General features: G+C 42.2%; 1 protein-coding gene across 4 annotated transcripts in view; it reads right to left on the reverse strand.

The window, feature by feature from the left end:
- Positions 1–845: 845 nt before the first annotated feature.
- Positions 846–23,098, reverse strand: part of hivep2a (HIVEP zinc finger 2a) — a 119,799-nt gene continuing 97,546 nt past the window's right edge. For all 4 annotated transcript variants that reach the window (XM_037085420.1, XM_037085421.1, XM_037085422.1 and 1 more), the window contains 11 exons: positions 22,572–22,832; positions 22,269–22,434; positions 21,962–22,046; positions 20,006–21,755; positions 19,746–19,903; positions 12,865–13,040; positions 11,636–11,737; positions 6,954–7,836; positions 6,193–6,301; positions 4,678–4,797; positions 846–4,051 (listed from right to left, as the gene is read on the reverse strand). In XM_037085420.1, the coding sequence (XP_036941315.1) occupies positions 3,299–4,051; positions 4,678–4,797; positions 6,193–6,301; positions 6,954–7,836; positions 11,636–11,737; positions 12,865–13,040; positions 19,746–19,903; positions 20,006–21,755; positions 21,962–22,046; positions 22,269–22,434; positions 22,572–22,832 (4,563 nt within the window). In that variant the 3' untranslated portion in view covers positions 846–3,298. The remainder of the gene's footprint in view (positions 4,052–4,677; positions 4,798–6,192; positions 6,302–6,953; positions 7,837–11,635; positions 11,738–12,864; positions 13,041–19,745; positions 19,904–20,005; positions 21,756–21,961; positions 22,047–22,268; positions 22,435–22,571; positions 22,833–23,098) is intronic.

Here is a 23,098-nt window from a genome sequence, read left to right on the forward strand (position 1 = left end):
AGTCCCAGCCTTCACCACAGTGGACCTCCTAGAGGAGTTCAAAAGATGGTGGGGTTAGCTCCACTTCAAACATTATTAAGTGCGATTGACAAGGTTCATTATTAGAAGGTAAGTCAGCTCAATTCATGTGTGTTAAAATTAAGATTAAATCACCCTTTGCTTCTGGCGGTCTGTCAAGTGGACAGACTGGTAAACCAAACTCCATTCTAAAAACAGGTGTTTTATAATGGGGCCTTACATTTTCACAGTAAAAACTACAGTTACAACTTACAAAGGTTCATTTGTTGATTTGTTTCGATCTTCAGACATATTCGGCACATTTACTGAGCAACATTAACAAACCTGAGTTGAGGTATTTGACACCGGTCGGGTCTCACAGTTCACCATTTTCATCCACTCTGCAAATGACCTTAAGCCGTATATCACTTCTTGTATTGCCCTCAGTTCAGGGAAGTGAATAAAATCACAACCGTTGGGATTTTTTATTGTTGACTTGAAATATGCAGTACAGCAACTGCATCTTGCTACCAGCCATTTTTTTATTTCTGTTTTTCATCACTTTCACAGCATTTGATTTCACCCAGAAGCTGGTGTGGTCGCTCTGGCTACAGCAAAGTGACATGTGGCTGATCTCATCTATGGGGACCGAGTTTGGTACCTCTGCATTACCTTAATGTGTTTAACCAATTATTACACAATTATATCTAAAATTTTGATACTCAGGTTTAAATGATTATTTGTGTGGGCCATGAAAAAGCACATTGGTTTAATCCATTAAAACAATGGATTCTTGTCACCTGTAAAACCACAGTAATAAAAAGCAGTAATAAAAGGGGCACAAACAAATTATTCTATTCATATTTATTTGAAAACAACAATCCATTTTTTCCACTTCTACTGCGATTCCTTGTTGCAACTGGGTTCATACATGATATTTGTATTAATTCCACAGAACACCATCACAAAAGTTACCCTTTTATATGCACGTTTACCTTTTTTTTGTCCTTTTTTTGAAATTATTTTTGTATTGTTGTCATTTCTAAACAATGACTTGTGCTTTGATATTTTTGAAAGAGAGAAAGAGAATTTTTTTTTTTAAAGACATCATTGTCGTCATGATAAGTGTACATAACAGAGGGAGGATCGAAATAGAAAAGAGTCGTAAGAAGAGGATATACTGGTCGAATACACACCGCTACAGAATACAGAGATACACACTCACATTGCAGCCTGCCCGACTCCGCCCAAAACTGTCAAAAGAGAAAAGAGTTGTGTCACTGACATCACCACCACTGCTCCCTTCTTCTCCTGGTTTTAGGATTTTTACTTGTTGTTGCCTTGCAACAAATTCACTCCCTGCTGGTGAGCAGAGTTTTGGCTAAATATTGCTTAGCTACACGAGGGACATCCAGGAGAGGAGGGGGGGGGGGATCACAGAAGGGTTAAAAAAAAAAAAAAGCAGTGCAGAAAGCCTCAATGTCACAACCATTACATGGATCATTTTATTTTCAGACAATTTTGGGGCTCAGAGCGCGGAGCAGTCCCCCCCCCCAAACACTTTCATTTCAATCAAAGTTTGCTGCGACAAAACTGACCAGAGTGCCAGGATCCGAAGAAGTATAAGGTGCATTTGTCAGAGAGTTTGGTGTATGTGTCCCCAGAAATAGCGCCGTTAAATAAAGAGTTTTCGTTGGGTTGATTGCCATGGCAACAACGTGCATCAATGCCAAAGAAACGTGTGTGCGTGTGTGTTGAGGGGAGCTGACTGAATATTTACATGGACTGGAATGTTTCCCCCCCGTACTGATATCTGATTCAAGCCAAAAAAAAAAGTTTGTTTTTTTCGAACGCGGAGCTACTTTTGACAAACGTAACGTCGATACTCGTCGTGTTCGGGGGGCGGGGGATGAAAACCGACAATTGAGCAGAATGCCACGGTGCAAGAAGGCATGTTCATTCACTTAATGCTGAGAGCAGATCCGTGCCTCGTAGAAATCAAAACGAGAAATAATAATACCACAAAAAAAAGGAAGTAAAAAAAACCAAGAGAAATCACTACCAGGGAGACAGGCAAAGAGCAGCGGAGAAAATGTACAAGCAAACTACCATTAATGTGAATGTCATTCTAAATGTTAAGTGCAGATAGATAGATAGATAGATAGATAGATAGATAGATAGATAGATAGATAGATAGATAGACAGGTTGATAGATTCTATATACTGTATGTATTCATATGCTGGGTAAATATTCTGGTAAATCTTACTTCTATGTGTATATACCTCCAAGTCGAGGGGGCTCACTTAGACGTATATAAATAGGTCTAACATATAAAGCCATATTACAGTGTACATATCCTCGCCCTAATGTAAGCGATAGCAAAAAACCCATGCTTTACATAGAAAAAGGCATCCACGACATTTAAGAAAAAATGTACAATTTATGAAACATGGTAACAATAATAAATAGTATTATAGAATTGCTGCTGTACACAAAAAAGCCATTTTTTAAAATTTCACTCATATAAAAATATGTTTTAGTGCAACCGTACGTAATAGTAATATCCATAACTTCACATCGCTTGTCGAGACTTTAAGGTGTCCAAAAAAGAAAAAAAAAAAAAAAAAGAAACACAGGAGGTCGGGAAAGGAAGAGGAGGGGGGGAGGAGGAGAAGGAGAAAAGGGAGATTGCATTTATTACAAAGCTGATACGCAAAAACGTGATAGTATTGTATTTACATTTACCTTCCTGCTTCGTTTGCTTATAAGAATATAAGCAAGAGAACAAACAAATAGAGAGTAAAGAAAAGGCACACACATAGCTGTCTGATTTTTTTTTTTTCCTTTTTTTTTTTTTTTTTCTTTAACGTACCGTTTAACCAGAGTCCTTTTTTATTTTTCTAAAATCAGATTTTGGTCGGGCTCATGTGTCGGTGGGAGTACATGTGTAACCGTATGCAGATCCTCTTGAAAGTCTTTTAAATAAGAAGAGAGCAGGCCCCTGTTCCAAACAGGCATGCTGTACACAAACATTAAAACTGCAGAGGTCCATTTGAGTTTTTAGTCATTTTTTGACTTTCTTTGTATGCATTGTATTTGTGTGTGTGTGTGTGTGTGTGTGTGTGAAGAGAGAGAGAGAGTGTGTATTTGTGTGTATAAACTGACGTAGAAGAATATGTGTGTAAAGTGTGCAAAAGTCGTTTTTCTCTCTCTGTTGCACTTCATCCCTTCCTATTATCCAAAAACGAAAAACAAAAAAAGAAGTCCATCGTTTCTCCTCCTCGTTCTCCTGCTGTAGCCCTACGATGCGTCTTTGCTTCTTTTTGTGCTTTCTGCCTCCCTGTCCCTCTCCAGCTTGAGAGGTTTGGACACTGTCGAAGGCTGGAGGGTGTCAGATCCGGGGCTGGGAGGGTGAGGAGAGGAGGAGGAGGAGGAGGGAGAGGGCGAGGAGGAGTGAGGGGAGGCGGGGATCGATGGGTAGGGGGGCCTGAGCTCCAGGCCGCTAAAGTGCTGAATCCCGGGACCTTGTGGAGGAGATGGCGAAGGCTGCGGAGAAGGCGGCGACATTGAGATGGATGGCGAGCGATGCTGTTGTTGGGAGTCAGTCGACAACGCAGAAGGAGAGGAGGAGGAGGAGGCTCTGCCTCCTTCTTTCCCTTTATCCCCTCTCCCTCCTCCTCCTCCTCCCCCACCTCTCTCGGCGAGCTCCTCTGAGTCGATGCAGAGCGAGGCGATGGCCTTGGTGCAGGTGTGAATGCTCTCCTCCTGCTCCGGCCTCACTCCTCCTCCTCTTCCTTCCCTCTCCTGCGATGGCGGGTGAGGTGACTCCCTCAGCTTCTCGCCGCCTCCTTGAGCTCCCCTCTCGGTGAAGGAGGTGAAATGATGGGAGGCGACCTCGCTGGTGGTGGAGTCCTCCGATGTGCTCTTCTGCAGCACCAGGCGGGATGTGACCTGCTGCGCCCCCTGCTGGGCCAGAGGGGTGGTGACAGATGTGGGGACGGAGTGTACCATCTGGATCCCTCCGATGGGGATCATTGGGAACGGAGAACGCACCTGCAAGGAAAAGTAAGTTAGTTAAGTGAGTCTGACGATATTTCATTAAAAGACCAAAACCAACAGTGAATATATTTACTAACAAGTATTCTGTGACGATCAAAGCCAGATATATCTTCTTCTTGTGTAATGTTTTCCTTTAATTCTCATTAGGGCACGAAATGTGGATTAATCCACTGTTGAAAATAGTCCCAAAGGAATGCAGAATTTACTCCTCTTTGACTAATAGTAGCTAACATTAGCTAACTAACTTTGGCCCAACAGGTTGGTACAATTCTTTTATGATTTTTTTAGTAAGTACAGTCATTAAAAATATTTTTACAACACTTCTGTATTTACAAAGTACTTTCAAGCATAAAATCATAAAATCTACAGTTGCTAAATGATCATTAAAATAAAATGGAAAAAACTTAAAATCAAAATAAAAAGTATAAAATAACTAAATATTAAAAATATAACAAAAAGTAAGAAATTACTAAAAATAAAATTAATTAATCAAATATGCAGAGTAAAATAACATAAATCTTCATCAGGTATATCAAGAAAACTAAAATCCGAACAAATGACATAAAAATAAGATTTAAGACTTAAGACAAAGTCTACAAGGTCAAATGAAAATGGATTACCTGGAGTTGAGAATGAAGAGGGAGGTGACTGAACAGGACCTGGTGAGGTGGGCTGGACTGGTTACCGCGACTACCGCCCTGGTCCCGTTCCCCTGACGACGGCGAGCCCAGACGATGTTCCTGAGAACACAAGAGGAGACGAAGATTAAGGACCGCGCTGTCGTCTGTGGACGGAGTCATGAGCCAGTGAGCTGGATTTAGAGTTCCTTGTTCCACAGAAACTGTGAAGAAACGTCTGTGTTGATTTAAAGTCTGACATTTAGATTTAACGTTGCGGCTGAAAACCACGGGGGGAAGCGCGCACGCTCGCTGGACAGAGCCCGTTACAATAAACACACGTTCGAGGCCTCGCGATGGAAAACCAAATATTATGTGACAAAATAAATTAATGAGTCTTGATGAGGAGCGCAGAAACAGAGACGTGTGGTTGTGCTGGACGGCAGGTGTTGGTCAGAAAACAAACAGGAGAGCGCGAAGGCCCAGTCAAACGTCTCGCGCCTGCAGGACGGCTGTTAAAACATTAATCTATCATCTGAAGAACGTCGGTTATCAAAGCTGAGCCGGTCTCACTCTCTGCTTCACGCTTTGTTTAAGTGGGACCGGCAGCAGCAGCCAGGGTTTGAAGTAGAGCTCTTAAGAAGAAAAACAGCCGCGTTATTAACCACACCACCGCCAGCCAAGATCCCATTACCACCGAGAGCCAGCAGCCCTATCTTCAATCATCCCTCTCTCTAACACACAGTCCATCTGACTTGCTCTTTATTCCCTCATCCTCTCTGAATGTTTCTGCTCCGTCCGCCAGACGAGTCTTTTTCTCTGCTCCCGCTTTTTCCCCCTTTATTTTCTGTCCTCTCCTTCCACCTTTCGCACTTCTGCCTCGGGTTTAACGCGCCGGAGCACAGTCTGAGCTGCGGAGGGCTCAGTAAATCACAGTTCAAGCACCATTCGGGGATGTTTAGGGAGTCAAAAATGCTGCCGTGTAACCAACCAAATGAGTGCACCCCCAGTATCGACCGAGAGGAGGAGAAAAGAAGGGTTGTTTGGGATTGTTTTACTCGACAGTCACAGCTGGGGGGTCAGTCTGTATAATGGCCTCACAGGAAACGGTGCGCAACATGCGTGTTTTTTTGTATTAATCTGAACAGGGAGGATAACGTGTGTCTGATCTTTATTAACAAATGACTGACAGCAATTTGAGGATGAAGGGCGGTTGCACAATGGCAGATGGCAAACTCAACACCAGCATATTGTAGGTCAGACCAGCCACGTCAACAACAGCAAGGACGGGAAGAGGGAAGAGGAATTCCCCAGAGTCCCTTATAAAAATTCATCAATTTTGTGAGTTGTCGAGTCAGAGGAAACTGAAACTATAAACTTTGTGAATCGCCGTTTACGACGGATTCTTAGATAATTTGGGCCTGCTCAGACATATGTTGCAGCCTCGTTTCGGGTGGTGCTGCAGCCCCTTCAGCACCCCTCGTTACTGCAACCAGTGGAGGTATGATGGACTCTTACCGTCTCCATCTCTGCACTGTCTCTGTGACGTCCCAGAGGATCCAGGTCTGCCTGACCCAACACCCCCACCTGGTGACCCGGCCTGAGGCCCCGGGATCCACTCTGCTGGCTGCAAGTCACAAAGAAGTAGAAATATCACATTAAAATCTTCATCAAGAATTCAACTACAAACTCCAAGCTTTCACTTAATAAAACATTATAAAACTGATAGTGCATTGCTGATTTTGGATTTTTGGATAGCGCATTTTTGGATTGAAAAAAAAAAAGCTTTTCTGTGTCCCTTTATTTTTGTAAGAGTTTTGTTTATTTTATTATCATCATTTTACATTATTTGTTATTTAAGCAGGTACTGGTAGAATTTACCAGATTCACCAAATTCTACCAACCTATGAACTAAAGTACTTGATTTGATGTGCCTGGACACTTTGGAGGGCATTACCTGATCATTTTGGATTGCTATTCTTGTGAAATGTAGAATAAATACAGAGAACTGATATCTGCATTTATTTTGCCCTTTAATTCCTTTTTATTTATCTATAATATTAACTCCGCTTTATCCTCGCTTGTGTCCGTAAAATGTATTTCTTTAGGTGCATTTAATGTCATATCAATTTATTTATTGAGTCATTTATTTTGTTATTTAAATCCAATTTTGGCAGTTTTGGTCCCCCATAAGCATATACATATGCATGAGATATTTAAACTTAAAAAATAGAGCTTGTGAACCCTCTGTCAGTCAGGTCATCCTCCAGTTGACTCACCTTTGGTGGTGGAGGTGTTGGTGGAGCCCTCGGCGAGGAGAGACAGGCCGCATCATCCCCCGGTGGCGGCCCCGTGGTGAAAGGTCGCGCTTGTAGTCTCTTCCTGCGGGAGACGTGGGCCTAGACAGAGGGGAGAGCAGCGAGAGGTGTCCCCTCCTGGGGGAGAGGTCCCGTCTGTATCCCCCCGCCACACCCAGGTCCCTCTTTGGGGAGATGTGACGCAGAGGAGAGATGTCCCGCCGGGGTGACAGGTGTCCGGGGTGAGGTGAGAGGTCGTGACGCGGGGAAAGGTACCGGTGAGCTGAGGGTGAGGACGAAGGGGAGATGGGGGACGGGCAGCCGGAGTGTTCCAGCCCAGGCGAGGACAGGCGGGAGGAGGGGGAGGAGAGGTCTGGAGAGGGGACGGGGAGGTCTTCGTCCATGGAGGAGGAGGAGCAGGGTGGAGCCAGCAGCCGGCTGCCCAGCGCCCTCTGCAGGCCACGCTGGTACTCCGCCTGACTGCGCTCCCGCCCGGCTGGGTCACTGGGCGGAGCCTGTGGGGTGATCTGGATACTCGGCACGGTGGTGAAGTAGCCGAACAGCGGAGGCTTGTTGGTGCTTCCCAGGAGGTCAGACGCCGAGTGATGGGAGAGGTGAGGAGCAGGGTGGGAGGAGGCCACAGCCGTGATGGACATGGACGGCAGGCCGTAAGGCTGCGGGCTGGTGGAGCGAGAGCGAGTCTTCGGGGTGGAGTCACCGTCATAGTCATCCTCTTCGTCGTCTTCATCATCAACCTCATCACCGTCTTCTTCTCCACCCTCTGAGTCGTCTGCATCTGAGAACTGGTGCTCCGCCATCGCACCCCTGGACATCTTCTCAGACCTCTGGCCTTCCTCTCCAATATCTACAAGAGGAGGAGGAGGAGGAGACAAAAGAAGGTTAGGAGAGGAAGGTGAAGAATAGGAAAACATACGTGTAAGAAGTAACAATGAACCTGAACAGGAAGAAGAAGAAATAATGGCAACAGAGGAAGAAGAAAAAGGTGAAAGTAAAGGAAGCGGGTGAGGAGACAAAAGAAGAAAAAGAAGAGGAAGGACGAGAGAAAGAGGCAGACAGGAAAGAAGAGCAGGAGGAAAAACAAAGGAGATGAAGAGGGAGATCGGGAGGAGAAGGACAAAGTGAAAGGAGAAGAAGTTGGGAAGAGACAGAAGAGGAAAGTGTTCCGGAGGAGGAAGAAATAGATGAAAAACGGGGAGGAAGCAAGAGAGGGAGAAGATGAGGGGAAACAGTAGAGTGAAAAAAATGGGAGAAAAAGAAGATGAAAAATTGAAAATATAGGAAGTGGGAGAGGAAGATGTGGTATATAACAGTATATGAAGTATATGAATCCAGAGAATAGGAGGAGAGAAAGGCAGAGGATGTGGAAGATGAAGATAAGCAAATAGTGCAAGTGGGAGAAGACAATAAGATAAAGTGAAGTACAGGAAGTCATTGAGGAAGAGAGTGAGCAAAAAATTGAAAGTAATTGTGGGATGAAAAGGAAAGAAGAGGGTGCACGGGAAGACACAAAGACAAAGAGGAGAAAACGATCAAGTGGAGGAAGCGCGAGAGGAAGAAAAGGAGGAGGAACAAGCAGCAGTAGTCGGGCAAACAGCAAACAGAGATAAAAACATTTTGTATTAATCAGCGGCCGCAGAACGAGTCTCGATGTGAAGCAAAACAGCAGTGAAACCACATTCCCACCAGCTCAAACCAATAAAATATAAAACACAATAAAACAAAAGTTATTTGAGACAAAACCCTCGACGCTCTGGTTTCTCTGCCTGCAGCCACATGTTGGCGAGGTCTCGTGTACAGGAGCTGCAGAGTTACTGTTGGCAGGTGACCAACCATCACTTTGACTTTATTATAAAATGGAGCTGATTAGCTGAATAAAAAGAGGGAAATCTGGGCTGAAGAGGCTGTTGTGTCGTGACTCCTCGCGGTGAAACAGTTGATAAAGTCAGCGATCCCGACCCGATCTGTTGGTTTCGTCTGGCGAGAAACCAAAATCTAAAAGTGATCCCGCGATAAATATTTCATCCTCGCGTCTTTTCCTCATCAGTTTTATTTGGCTCCCCTGGACCTCCTCCAGGAGTCGAGGAGCAGAAGTCGTTTGGAGTTAATAAATTGTAGCCGGCTGCTTTGAGCGGAAATCAGATCCACTAACACTGCACTACTTTTCCAGTTAGTCTCTTATATACAACAGTTTCTCACAAACCGCAAATGTTTATGTCTCGACGACTCACTGACTGACTTTCTCCCTTTCCCAAAACCCCCTGTGAGTGTGTGTGTGCGTGTGTGTGTGTGAGTGTGTATGTGTGAGCCTGTGTGGGTTTGTGTCCCAATTAGATGCCGGGCCAACAAACACACACTCAGAGTCAGCTGAAGTAAAATATAATTTGGTGGTCGAGATGGTGGAAAATTACACCAGCCACCAGTCAGATGTTGGTATAATGTGACGCTAACAGCCCAGTTAGCCCACTCAAATGATCTGAGATCGTCCAACCACCCTTCATCATCTGCTGACAGGTAAAATGTCTCCCGGGACACCAAATTTAAACCGCGAGACATTCACAACCCTGATTTTAAAAAAGGTTGTGAGGTTGCACGTGATCATTTGTTCATCTTTTCTTACATCTGCTCAAAGACAAAGACAGCACACTTGATGTTTTTACCTCATGAACTACAGCCACTTTTGTAAATATGTGCTCGCTTTGGGCAACAAGAGACTGGAAAAGTTGTGGAACGCTTCCAAAACACCTGTTTTGAACTTTCCACAGGAAAACAGGTTCACTGGTAACAGGTGATGGTATCATGATTGGGACCAGGTTCAAACACATTCCTGCACACTATTACACTTCACTACACATTACATGAATGATGTAACACAAACAATGCAAATCTAAATGTGTTAACTATGTATTTCCATATGAACCTCCCTAATGAGCTCATCCATGACTTCATGATCTTGGAGGATGGCACATCAAGTTACTCGACTCGAAACACTGTATTGCTTTGAAGGTCATTACAATATTGATATGTTAAAAATCAAATAAGAATATATTGTTGATATTTCTTGATAAAGATTAGAGCATGACTGATTCAGATCTTAGGGAGCATAAATTGCAGTTATACACACAGTTTTTTTTGCAGCGATCGCTTGTGATCGTGTAGTTATCAAAAATTGGGAGAAGTCAGTGTAGCGATGTCTGCAAACTGGAGAAATCTAGTCTCACATACAGGAGCGCTCAACGGCTGATCAGTTCTGACGTGAATCTTAAATATGTTTTGCAAGCAGCGTCGCAAAATGGTCACAAATTGTTCAGTTACATCAGCGAAGAACAGCCAATTCAAATAATTAATTAATTAACCTATAAGGACATTGATTTAATGTTAAAAACAACACATCTATCCAGCTCACTACGAGGCTTTGGAGTCGCTCAGTGTTGCATAGAGTTTGAAAAAAAAAGCACAATATGTTACCAAAACCTACTCACAGTCACAGACTGGTCTAAACTGATATTGGTGCTTGGAAACAGTAAAATTACTGGCAACAGAAGGATTAGAAATCACTCCAAGCGTCTGAGTTATGTTCTTTAAAAAGAAGCATTTCATATCAGCCAATATAATCAGCTAACAGATATCTCTGTCGGACTTTAATAAGGATAACGTATCAGGATTTGATGAACGAGATATAGTGGACTTGCAGAATTAAAAAAATACACTTCTCAGCGCTCTCAGAATGAGATAACATCAGACATCTTTCAGTGTATTGTAATTTTTTGGCTCCTTATTGACAGGTATGACCTTGATTCCAAAATAGTTGGGATGCTGTGTAAAACATGCATAAAAAAATATTCAATTTACTGTCATAGAGGAGGAAAGTACCCACATAATATTCACATTTAAAAAAACAGAAACAGAATTTTGACTTTTTTTTCTTCTTAAGAAATTACAAATTAAGATTTATCGTCTATCAAAATGGCGTCACTGATGCATCTCTACTGTCCAGAAACGAAATCCACCGAAGACTTGAAGACAGATGTGTAGAGGAAGTTGTTGGTAATGGTAAAAACCAAATGACATGCAAAAGTAATCACACTCATATTTATCAGTGCTTATCAGTTCATCAGAAGATTAACGAGACGCCTACACCTCTCATCTGTTCAGAGAGGAGTCACAGCCCGGAGAGACAGCTGATGACAATTTATTATTTGTGAATATTTCATAGGGAACCACATTCGTCCCTCTCTGGCCACAGCATCCTACCAGTAATCATTTTCAGATTATTTTCTATCAGCTGATTAATGGTGAGGCGGACATGTTGGCTGAAACTTGCCGTGACGACGATGAGCGGCAAATATTTGTTGCTATGTCAGAGCAACCCGTGGAAAATAGAATTGTGGTCTTCGAATCACTCACGGGGATATTACAATAATATAATAAGAGAGTCCAAACAAGCTGGGAGGATGTTTCTCATGCTTTTAAAGCGGCTCGTGTGGTTTGTTGACACGAGTCCTCGCTGTCAGGATCAGCTCTGCTTTCCATTACACTAATTGTCTTTGTACAACCGCTCTGAGCCAGAAACACTGCAGGCGGCTCTCAACGAGACGGCGGGATGTCACTGCGGCTCACACAGTGTGTGTTTGTGTGCTTCCTACCTCCTTCGTCAGCCTCGTTGTCCTCAACAGAAGACATGGAGACTCCCAACTCCAGACACTTTTTCATATGAGCCTTAGACTTCATGTGCTTCGTCAGGTTTCCTGTAAAACAGACACACACACACACACACACACATTTAATGACCCTTCGACTAGTCTTACTGGAAACCAGAGCTTGTTTGGCCGCATCAACACAAAAGCGCAAAAGAAATAGAAGTATTGGAAGAACGAGCAATGCCACAAATTATTAGAATTTAGAAATTACATATAATTTCTACACAATTTAATTTAATGACAAAATGACTCAACTTGGTCTGAACTCGAATGCAAAGTCAGACGCATGTACGGAACATAAAGGGGGGGGGGCTGGAAATCTATCGTGCAGATAATGGCTCTTTATCAAATATCAGATATCAGCGAGTCAGCATCGTCAGCCTCTGATATGATGCAGGTTCCTGTCTGACCGCAGAGACACAAAACAGCCTCTCTGCACATTCTATTCCTTCATTTAACCACTTTGTTCTTTATTTTAGGGTTTAATCCTTCAGTTAAAGAGCTAACGTTGAGTTTTCTCATGAATATCTGCTTGAAACAGCTGCTAGAATCTGAAAAAATATGATGAGTCTTGTGTTTAAAGAAGGTTTTAGTCAAATTCACGTTGATTGATGTCACAGAAAAATAATAATAATAAAGTTGCTTCTCATCAGGGAGGAAAAACACTACAACTTTAAACTATAAAAACCAGACTAATCTTATTTTTTTAATTAGCAGCTTTTGAAAGAAGACTGTAAAAGGAAACTTAACAATAGGTGTTTAAAGGAACAGTCCACCACAGTCTCCTCACCCCCATGCTGATGGAACATCAGGTGAAGTTTTGTGGTGCAAGAAACATTTCTGGAGCGTCACAGAAAAACAGCAAAGCAGCACTCTCCCAGACAACTGAAGTCGCTGGAGACTTCATTAAAAAATGCAAAAAAAAAAACAAAAAAACAACCAAACAAAAAAAAACATCTCCATATATTTTATACAGCGTACTCCAAGTGACAGGAAGCCCCAAGATCCCGAACTGACTTGAAAAGACTTTATTTAAACCCTTTTCTAACCTGAGATCTTCACTGCAGCTGCTGAGTTAAAACTGTTAGCGCTCAACCTGTCTGAACTTATCCTTTTAAAGGTAAATTTGGATCTGTTGACAACAACACATTAGTAAAAAAAAAAAAAAGCCCTACCTTTCGTCTTGAAGGCGAAGTTGCAGAACTTGCAGACGTACGGCCGGACGTCGGTGTGTGTCCGGATGTGTTTCTTCAGCATGCTGGGCTTCTTGCAGCGGATGCCGCACTCCTCACAGATGTATTTCCCCCGACCGCGACCTCGAACGTAAACGTAATCCTCGTTGGATTTGTACCTGGAAGACAGCAAGGACCAAAGACTGTATAGTAATGTGTTTTTCTTTCTTTCTTTCTTTCTTTCTTTCTTTCTTTCTTTCTTTTTTTACAGAAGAATCACATTTTTGCAGTGTATACATTTGGAACTCTATAGATACAATTCATCATATTTGATTAATCCCCAAAAGGACAGATTAAAAAGTAGCCACTGTAGATTTCTATCATTCCATGTCAGTAAACACACACTGTACATAAAGGCATAACTGTCAGCACAGGTTGCTGATGGAAAGAAGGTTCATAATTCACATCCACTTTGTATGAAAGTATATTCTTTTCTCTGTTGTGTTCTCTATTGACCCGGTCTCTATATTTATCCTCCTCCTCAGAGAGGTCAGAGGTCAGGGTCCTGCAGCTGGTGGAGACTCATTGTCATTCTCTGGGACACACATGTCTACTGACACAGAGGCTGAATATGGCTGAAATAAGGGATTTCAGAGAATCTGAGAAAGAGAGGTCTGAGAGGGCTCAGAGAGAGTGACATCAATCTGGATGCAACAGCAAGCAAGTGTTATGAAACTCAAAAGTAAATATCAGAATCTGAACTGTTGAGAAGAGGATAACGAAACTGTTCTGACGTGGAGAATATGGGAGTCATCATTTTTCACTTGATATGAGATCGAGTGAGATTAAAATACGAACTAAAGACGCTGCATCGCTCTTCAACCTTCAGTGAATGAATGTAAGAATTCATTGTTAAGAAACTGTATTTGTTTGATCATGTCTGTTCGCAAATATTTTTATTTTCATACTGGAGTTCTGCAATACAGCCAGCAGAACAAATAAAAAAATTAAAGGAAATGAATTATTTATATTTGTATTTGAACAACCCTAATTGTCCTGTGAGCTCGAACATAAATTACTGTGTTTAAGATCTTACACCGAAATCACAAAGCTGGAGGCTGGGATGTGAAGTCAATGGATGTGATACTGGATTGCTGTTGGGGGTCAATACTTAAGTGATATTTTAAAATCAACTTAAAAGAACATCTTCAAAGTCATTTTGAAAGTGCAGTGTCTTAATGATATAATGATATAATATCAGTTGTTTCTTCATATACACTTTTACTTTCAACACATACAATTGCTATGACCACATGAGGTTTGTTTGTAGTTGGCACCTACACTACATCTGACCAACATTTAAGACATTTTCGACAATGCTGTTGCACTCAGAATCTGTGGAGGGCGCCAATCATGTCTACATAATGATACTTTAAGATTGTTAAAGAACTGTGATGAACATATGGTGGAAATTTTACAGTTACGTCTTGTCGGTACAGATGCAAAGATAAGACCTTGCCCAGGATGGATCAGTTGTAAACCTTTAAATTAATTGGTTTTTAGTTAAGAAAAAAGTCAAAATTCAGATTCCAGCATTTGAACATATTCTGTTTTATTTCCTCCTCTCTGACATTAAACTGAATGTCTTTGGGTTTTAGACAAAACAAGGCATTTGTGTTAGCTGCAGCCCCACTTGTCAGTGCTCTCAAGGATACAACCTAACCTCCTTATCGGCTGGTATATACAGATAATGACATGCCGGTACATATAATATTTGCCAAATTAACAAGAAAGCCTTAATAATGACATATTTGTCACTGGCAGTGTTTATGAAGTTTCTCCTAACTTACAACTCACAGAATTTAACGATTTCCCTCTCTCTTTATCTCCTCGCTGTTGCTTGTTTGTTACTGCTGTCATGCGAAACCATCTCAAATTGTTAAATTGATAACAACTGGATATGTCATGCACCATTTACAATAACATCATGATATAGACTGATCCCTCAGCATCCTCAACTGTGACTGACTTCCCGCGTCCCTGGTCTGTGGTGAGCTTAAAATCTGTTCATTCCGGTGTATCATCAGACAAATCAAGACGATTAACAGGATGTATATATCAGGAAAGCTTTTGATTCAGATGTTGCATTCATCTTAGTTTTTTTTCCCCTGAGTTTCTGGATACAGTGCCCTCTAAAAGCCTCTCTTCAAATTAAACAGGGGAAAGAAATCCCTCTTTAGCTGACCTGGTCACAACCCACAGAAATATGCAACTGTAGTAGAGATTTCTTTGTTTTCAGGGATCAGAAGCTAAAATGAGAAACAATGTAGCGTTCCATCGCTGGGTTTTGTGTCCACGCTGCTGCTTTTTTTTCCCTAAAAAAAGATAACCGCAGCCCTCCTTCAAGTCCCACTTATTCTTTTACAAGACTTTAAAAAAGAAAACATCTCTGTCAGACATGCTTTTCTACCCCAGATGAGGCTCGGAGTGAAACAGCGGACACTTGGCAGCAGGATCAGTGCAGAGTCTGTCTGTCATGGAGGGAAATTACCACCAACCGCCAGTCGAATGCTGGTGAATTTCTGTCAGTCTGCTGCAGAGGCATCGCATTCGGGTTGCTTCAGAGCGAAAAGCTGGCCGGCGAACTGTGTTGCTTCCTGTCCTGTCTGGCAGGTAACATGCAGTCGAGGGCCTCGAGTGTTAAGGGAGGTCAAATATCAGTTACATCAAACGATCCGTCTGTGTCAGCGAGGGGAAATTTGTCTTTCAACTGCAGCGTGGAGTGGGAAATACCTCCGAACGCTCATCTGAGTCGAGACGTTTACACAGCTGCGGCCAGTTATGAAAATGAATTATGATGATTATTTTTGTTTTATTCTCTTTTATTCGCAGCACACGGTAAGATCATAAAGCAGATTGTCTTTCAGAAAACTACTGAAACTTTCAGGGGATGCGGAGAAGTAATGGATTTGTTTTCTCTGCCAAAACTTGCACTTGGTGGATTTCTCTCATCCGGAAAAAGATTTTGATCGTGACTGTTTTTCCAATAAAGACTTGCGTGCGTGTTTCCGCGCGCCTGTTTGCTTATTACTTGCATGCATATTGTTTATGTGAGTGCGCGAGTGTATATGTGTGTTTGCCCCGTCTGCTTTGATCCACTTATTGCTTCTAAAGTGTCCTTTGGGGACAAAAGGGAATTACTTCACTGTCTGCTGCATTTAATAACTCCCTGCATGTGTGTGTGTGTGTGTGTGCACCGTCTGTTCTATTCACTAACCTTGGTCTTACTGGCTCTACTGTAAGTCTATAAAACATTATGATACTGTAGGAATGTCTCAAACTACAGGAGTTTCCAGCGTCCACTCCCTCATACAGCCTTTATTTCACCATTTAATGAAAGTTTTAGACAAATTCCTGCACTTCCTATGTGGAAATAAACTTTAAGGCCTTTACACATTGCAGGCATTTTTGTGTGTAATTAATTTGCATGTGAATATATTTTTAGGTGTAAGTAGTTTACCGTTGTTTTTTTGGAACTGGGTGTATTTTTCTAAGCTGTCGCAATGTAATCAAAGACATAACCAATTAAGTTGTGCAGGAAGGACGACGCGTCACAACTCCTTGAAGCTTTCAGGAGATAGCAGAGGTGGGAAGTAGGCTACAGAGGAGCTACAAATACTTTGTTAGTGTACCTAAGTAGATTTTTCAGGTATCTGTACTTTACATAAACGTTTATTTTGACTTTTCCCTCCTGCATCTGAAAACAAATATCTGAACTTTCTCCTCCTTACTTTTTCATAACAGGCTCGTTACTTTAGTTTGGTGCAGGGGAATTATGGATTATTTTTTATTTTTCGTCATTGCATGCCTCCTTCCCGACATCACAGGACTGATTTCAACCTATCAGTGCACATTACACACGGCAGACGTAGCGAGACGAAACAAAGATGTCAGAAGATGGGAACAGACAGAGAGGCAGACTGGAATGGGGAGAAAAGGCTTGTTAGTGTCTCATATCAGCAGAGAGCCTGCAGCCCTCTGCCTGGATTTTCTTATTTTCTCACTTTGTCGCTGTTTGGGACATTTTACCAACCCAACATGTGGCTATTTGACATCTGGGGAATGAGACTCAACTGTCAACTGTCTTTGTGGAGTGTTTGGGAACAGCTGGGACAAATCCTACTGATTCTACCTTTAGGTTTAATAGTCTTCGAATTATATCAATATGATGTGAGCTTCAGTTTTAAGCAGAAATGTCCTTCAGAGGGAGGCTTTTTACTTTGATACTGTACTTTATTACTTTTACTGGAGTAAATAAGTTGAATCAGTACATAATAAAATATGTGTACTTCTCCTGGAGGAAAGCATGTGTGGACCTCTGCCACCTCTGGGAGGTAGCTACGGTCTTAGTTTTTCCAAGTTTAAAAAGCTTAACGAAATCCAAACATTCACAACAGTTATTTGTTCTGCTCTCTCCCGGCTCTGCATGGAAGAAAACTTTTTTTGTTGCTCAGGAGTAAATATGAATAATTTGTCCTGAATCTCATCAGTCAAACGCAAAGAAAAGTTTCAGTCTTCCAGTAGCCGCAGGATGCCACATACTGCAGCCATGGATTGAGACTCGAGTCACATTCCGAGGTCACTACATAATAATAAAACTTAATACCCTGTTATTATGAGTGAGATACTTGTTGTAAAAGAAATCTAGTAAAATACAACAAAAACTAAAACTAAATAAACTCTACAGTTGCTGATTGTAGAGAAACAGTGAAAAAGCTTTTAAAACAAAACTTACGAGGGACAGAGCCCACTTCACACCAGTCTATAAAAGACAGAGCAAGAATTATGAACGCTGACGTCCAATTACAGCGATGCAGCTCAAGTCGTTAGCCTGTGATGGGTTTACCAGGTCTCAGGCACTTGGCCTGACTCTCACAGACACAAATTAAGCCCAAAGAATAGGTTGTAAAAGGATAAGTCTCAGTTTTGTGTGCCTAAGAAGATTTTCAGATTAATCATAATGAAACAGATGTCCTTACAGTTCAGACAAAGGTCGCCTGAGTTCATTTTTGTTCGATACTGAGCTGTAAAGATAAAAAAAAGAATGAAGACAAATATAATCAGACAGCTCAATGTTTTGTTTTATTTATGAGACTGGAGAGCAGCTGCTGTACAGAGAGGAGATCCTCAAGTTTTTTGTTTTTTTTTTAATCTTACTGTTCTCTTAACTCTTGGAGGAACTAACAAGACCTAGATATGGAGCTCGTTACCTGAGGCCTAAAGATTCAGTTACACCTCTCAGAAGGTCCAGTGTGTAGGATTTAAGGCAGTTATTCCCAATCACTGAGTAAACTGACATATTTTAAGTATATTTTATAGTATATTCAATGAATAACAATGAAAGTTTATGTAAAATTGCGATTTTGAGGATATTGAGGCACTACTGTATTTTGAATAAATTGAGTTTTTACACAATTCTCTGACTCTGTTTTGTATTGAAAAAAAACCCCCAAAACAATTACTTGTTCTAATTATGCTTTTATCTTGACAAATACAGTGTTTTCTTCTCCGTAACACATGGCTATTGATCTCTTTGGCTGTTTCGACTGTGTTTGTGTCTAATGTATGATAAGGTTGTTCGGCAGAGTGAGGCTCTGTGAATAAAGCTTGTGATCAGGTGAGATTTTTCTAAGTTTATATCTAAAATAATAATCTCAATTTAAAAAATAGATTTAGTTTCCTTCACAGATATAAATAAATATGAGATCTTGGGCGACTGTCTATTCTTAAAAACATCTTAAAAACCTTCAAACCAAGAAGGCCTCATTTTCTCTTATTTACTCTTGCTGCTGACCTAATATATTGATTTTACTCACTTAAAGCCCCTACTATAGTTGCTGTAAAAATTTTTTACTATAATGGATAATACTGTGTTTCATCATGAAACACCTTGAAATATAGTCAGACATCGTTGTGATCAGTAGGTTGATTAATTTATTCTCTGAAAACTGCCTTTGTGGTTTGGAGTCCAAATGTCAGAATCTAATCAGTTATTCCTCAACAAAAGTACATCCTGTGCACCAGATTTCACTGAAACTTCTTTTTAGATATTGGGCTGACGAAGTCACCAATGATAATTGGATTTTTAAAAGGTCTGGGATTCTGAGGAATACTACAAAAAAAATATAATCATACCAATTATACTTATTTGAAAAGATGAATTCAAATTCAAATTTCCATGTATTGAATTTCCTCTTTGGTTACTGAATTAAAAAATCCAAAAGCACAATTCTAAAAGTAAAAGTCACCTGTATGAATAATGTTTGAATAAAAGTCTTAGAGTATCTGATATTAAATAAATGTGTATTATATTATAAAATAATATAACATAATATAATATAATAACATATAATTTGTGGTACATGGTTAGTCCAAGGACTGTTGGAAATGGGAAATATAACGATAATTTCTTTTGCAGTTTCTGGCTATGACAAATCTTGTGATTTTGGCAATTATGTAAAAGAAAAATAAAGCCTTTCTTTCAATGACTATGCAAAAAGATACCGTCACATACACCTTCCGTGACAGCCTCCTTATCTGCTATCTGCTCTTTACCCCACTGGTCTCCAAGGGAGGATGAAAACAACTCTAGAATTATCTGTGTAATTTGATCTGCAGTGCAAGGACAAACACAAGGAACTATATTTAACAGCTCTACAAGGCAAATGTCAGATCTATCGTTTAGATTTCATGTCGTCAAAAGTGCCATCAAAAACTAATAGACAATATACTTCCTCATCCTGGTCACTAGGATAGTTCTAAGGTGAATGTTGTCCTTTTATTGGAGCAAAGTTACTGACTGTGTGTGTAATTGTTGGACTTACCCGCCTTCAAAGATCTTGATGCGGGTCGGTTCTGCAGCAGGCTGTTTGACTGAGACCTCCTTCTCCACCTGCTCCTCCTTCGAACGGTCCCATGACACTACTCCCTTCATCTTTCTCCCAAAATGGCTGACATCAATAGGCATCAGCTCTGGCTTCAACTACAGAGATCAAAGAAGAAAAAGGAAAATGGTAGGGTCTGCATATATTCATAAGTTAACAATGTTTTAAATTTCTACATTTAACATCATTACAGGGATTACCTGATCAAACCTCAGTTTCCAGGCCACAGACGAAACCAGTTTTCCAGAGCTGGGTGGCGACATGGCTGCAGTTGTGAACATCAGATCAGTGTTTCTCCGCTGTTTGGACCTCAACAGGGCCAGTGAAGCCTTGGTGCTCAGGTTCAGAGGATTGGGGTTGTATGAGCTTACACACCATGAACTGTAGACGGAGCTACGCAGGTTGGCAGGAGTGCTGTTGGGTTTGGTGTAGTTTAGGAAACACCAACTGACTCTGCTCATCGTGCGCAGGCTTGGGAACTGGAAAAACTGCTGGACGTCAGCCACATCCGTGACTAGCAGAGTCTGGCCCACGGCTCCGGATAATCCTGGGCTTTGGTTTGCAGCTAGCTGAACCAGCATGCTAACAGGGATTTTACTGGTTGCGGACTGCTTTGTTGTGTCAATGTCTTCCACATCATTGGAGGACACCATGGACTGGGGGCTAGAGCTGGGCTCTGGGACCAACTCATCCACGTCAAGCTCTTCTGGGGAGTCCCGGCCTCCTGAAACCGGGGAACGGTCTGTGACAATCTGGAGAGGGGGGGTAAAGCTTTCAACCCGGGGTACATCAGGGAGGTGTGGGGCAGAGGAACGGACGGGAATGGCGATCTTGCTGGGAACAGGGAAGTCACTGAGTGGAGGAGAAGAGGACATCCTTTCAGAATCATCTATGGAGCCTTCACTCTTCAGACGGGCTCGCTGACCTCTGCCCTGCCCTTTCTCATGCTTGTTACTGTTTTCAGTTCCACTCAGCTCCACAGCACTCATTTCCTTCACAATCTGTCCATACATACTCTCCTCCTTCACTCTTTTCTGTTGCTTAGTCTCGATGAAGAGCTCCAGAGAGCTGGCAGGGGAAAGCATGCGCTTGCTGCCTCCAATGCCTGATCCTGAGGCATCTGTGGTGGATATGGTGCCTGATGTGAGTGACAATGGGATCCCTGTGTTCAGGCGTTGCTCTGGCAATGAATCTGGAACCTTCCAGAGCGGGCAGGTCTGTCCCAGGAAGTGTGCTAGGTTGAAACCTGTCCCACTTATACCTCCTCCAATTCCTCCAGGTGGTTTACTGACACTTGCAACACCAACCGGGGGAGACATGTTGCTGCTGTCAGCAATGCCTGGCCTGGCTGAACCTACTCCTTGTACCCCACTGCCATGGGTAGCTATTAGCTGGCTAACACTGGTGTACATAACACTACCATATGATGGCACATGTGTTTGGATCCGTACAGGAACCAGCATTCCAGGCAGGGTGGCCTGGGAGCCCAGGTTCTGGGTGGCAAAGACTGGTTGGATCTGCTGCAGAGGCATGGGGGTGTTGGAGGAGCTGGGCAAGGAGTGCTTGGAGGAAAGAGAGGCAAAGTTTTGCTGGGACAAGGGAGAGGTGCGAGATGGGAAAGAGCCAGGGTACATCTGAGAGCTGTCTGATTTGCCATCATGTGGCTGTTGATCATGGATTTGTTGCAAGGAATGGAGCGGCTGTTGTTTATGGAGTGGATGTCCAGGTGATCTGATGTGGAGTTTCTGGAGCTGCTGCTGGGCCTGAAGGGTGAGCTGCTGTCTGGGGGTCTGACCTGCTTCCTGACCCCAGAACACACCTGGTTGCTGGAAGGTAAGAAAAGGAGGGCCGCTCTGGTATTGCTGGATTACTTCTTTGTTTATGACCTCATGACCTGGATGCTCTCCTTCGGATGATGAGCCCTGGGCCTGCAGGCGATGTGGCTGGGATCTATTTTGAAGAAATTATTTAAATCATTATCATAGCTGACATAAAAATAATACTGTAGTTGTAGAACCAGTTGTGGAATTAGCTCGGGCAACAGCAATTGTTGGAATGTTAATGAATTTGCATTCCATGTTGTCCAAATTGAGTCTATTCCATCACAGCTAAATAAGAAGTGCTATCAGTAATTAAGTAAACCCAGACTTTGTTACCTATACAGAGGTTCGTCCTGTAGACTGTCCTCACTGATGCTCTGCTGGAGGATATGTTGGTTGTGCTGTTGGTGTTGGTGAGATCCTACACCCAGTTCATAAAACAAAAGAGAAGTTTATCGAGCTAAGAAAGACCCCAACATGTTTTGTCATGATGCTGCGATCTGAATGAAAGGTTTAGGAAAGTATCACAAACAAGACCTTGCTACACCCCTCATCAAGAGTACTTTTCTATGTAAAATACAAAAAAAATCTTATATACAGATAATCTGACTACACAGTTTTAGTGCAGTAATGCAAAGCTTACCGCCAATGCTACTGCCAACCCGCTTGTTTCTACAGGCTAGATCGCTGCTGTGGGGAGATCCTGATGGCCCAGGCCATGCCACATGCTCCAAACTCTCTTGTTTGACTGATATCTCAGCAGCTCCTGGTTCCTGGGTGACTGCCTCTGGATAAACACTCAGTGAGGCCTGTGAAATGGATGTGTAAGAAGTTGGTCAGCTGTTATGAAATACCATTTAGAGAAATCAGTTGTAGCGGTACTTTAGACCTGACTAAACCCTGTTTAGCAAATATTTCAAGAATAGCAGAACGATTGTTATGCTACCTGTCGGACAAGATATCCACGCCGGCGTTCCTTCATTGCAGACGCACTGGAGTATATCTCTCCCTGTCTGGAGGAGGACAAGCTTCCATAGTCAAAGGATTTGCTTCGCATTTCAGGCAACTCTGTGGGCAGAGTGCATGGTGCCTGTTCCGATGAAGACCTCCTCATCTCCCTCTGCTGGTGGTGGCTGGAGTGACCGCTGCCAGGCACTGTCAGGAACTCCGACTGCTTAGGTCCACCACAAGATGCCAACGAGTCATCCTAGTTCAGAGTTAAAGAAAATTGTTCCAACCTTTATTGGAATGTCCTATCTTTAATAGAACAAAGCCGATTACAGGTGCCATGAAAACAATACTACAAATGCCAGTAAGGTAATTAAAGTTGCAATAGACAATTCTGGAGAAAGATAGTTGATTGTTGAGTGTCAATACCAGATCGTCAAATACTGAAGGGTTTGAATTAGCCTAAAGCCTCGGTATTTGACAAGCCAGGAATGAGAGTCATCAATCAGCAATCTTTCTCCAGAA

The sequence above is a fragment of the Acanthopagrus latus genome, chromosome 22, assembly GCF_904848185.1.
Source record: "Acanthopagrus latus isolate v.2019 chromosome 22, fAcaLat1.1, whole genome shotgun sequence".
Lineage (NCBI taxonomy): Eukaryota > Metazoa > Chordata > Actinopteri > Spariformes > Sparidae > Acanthopagrus > Acanthopagrus latus.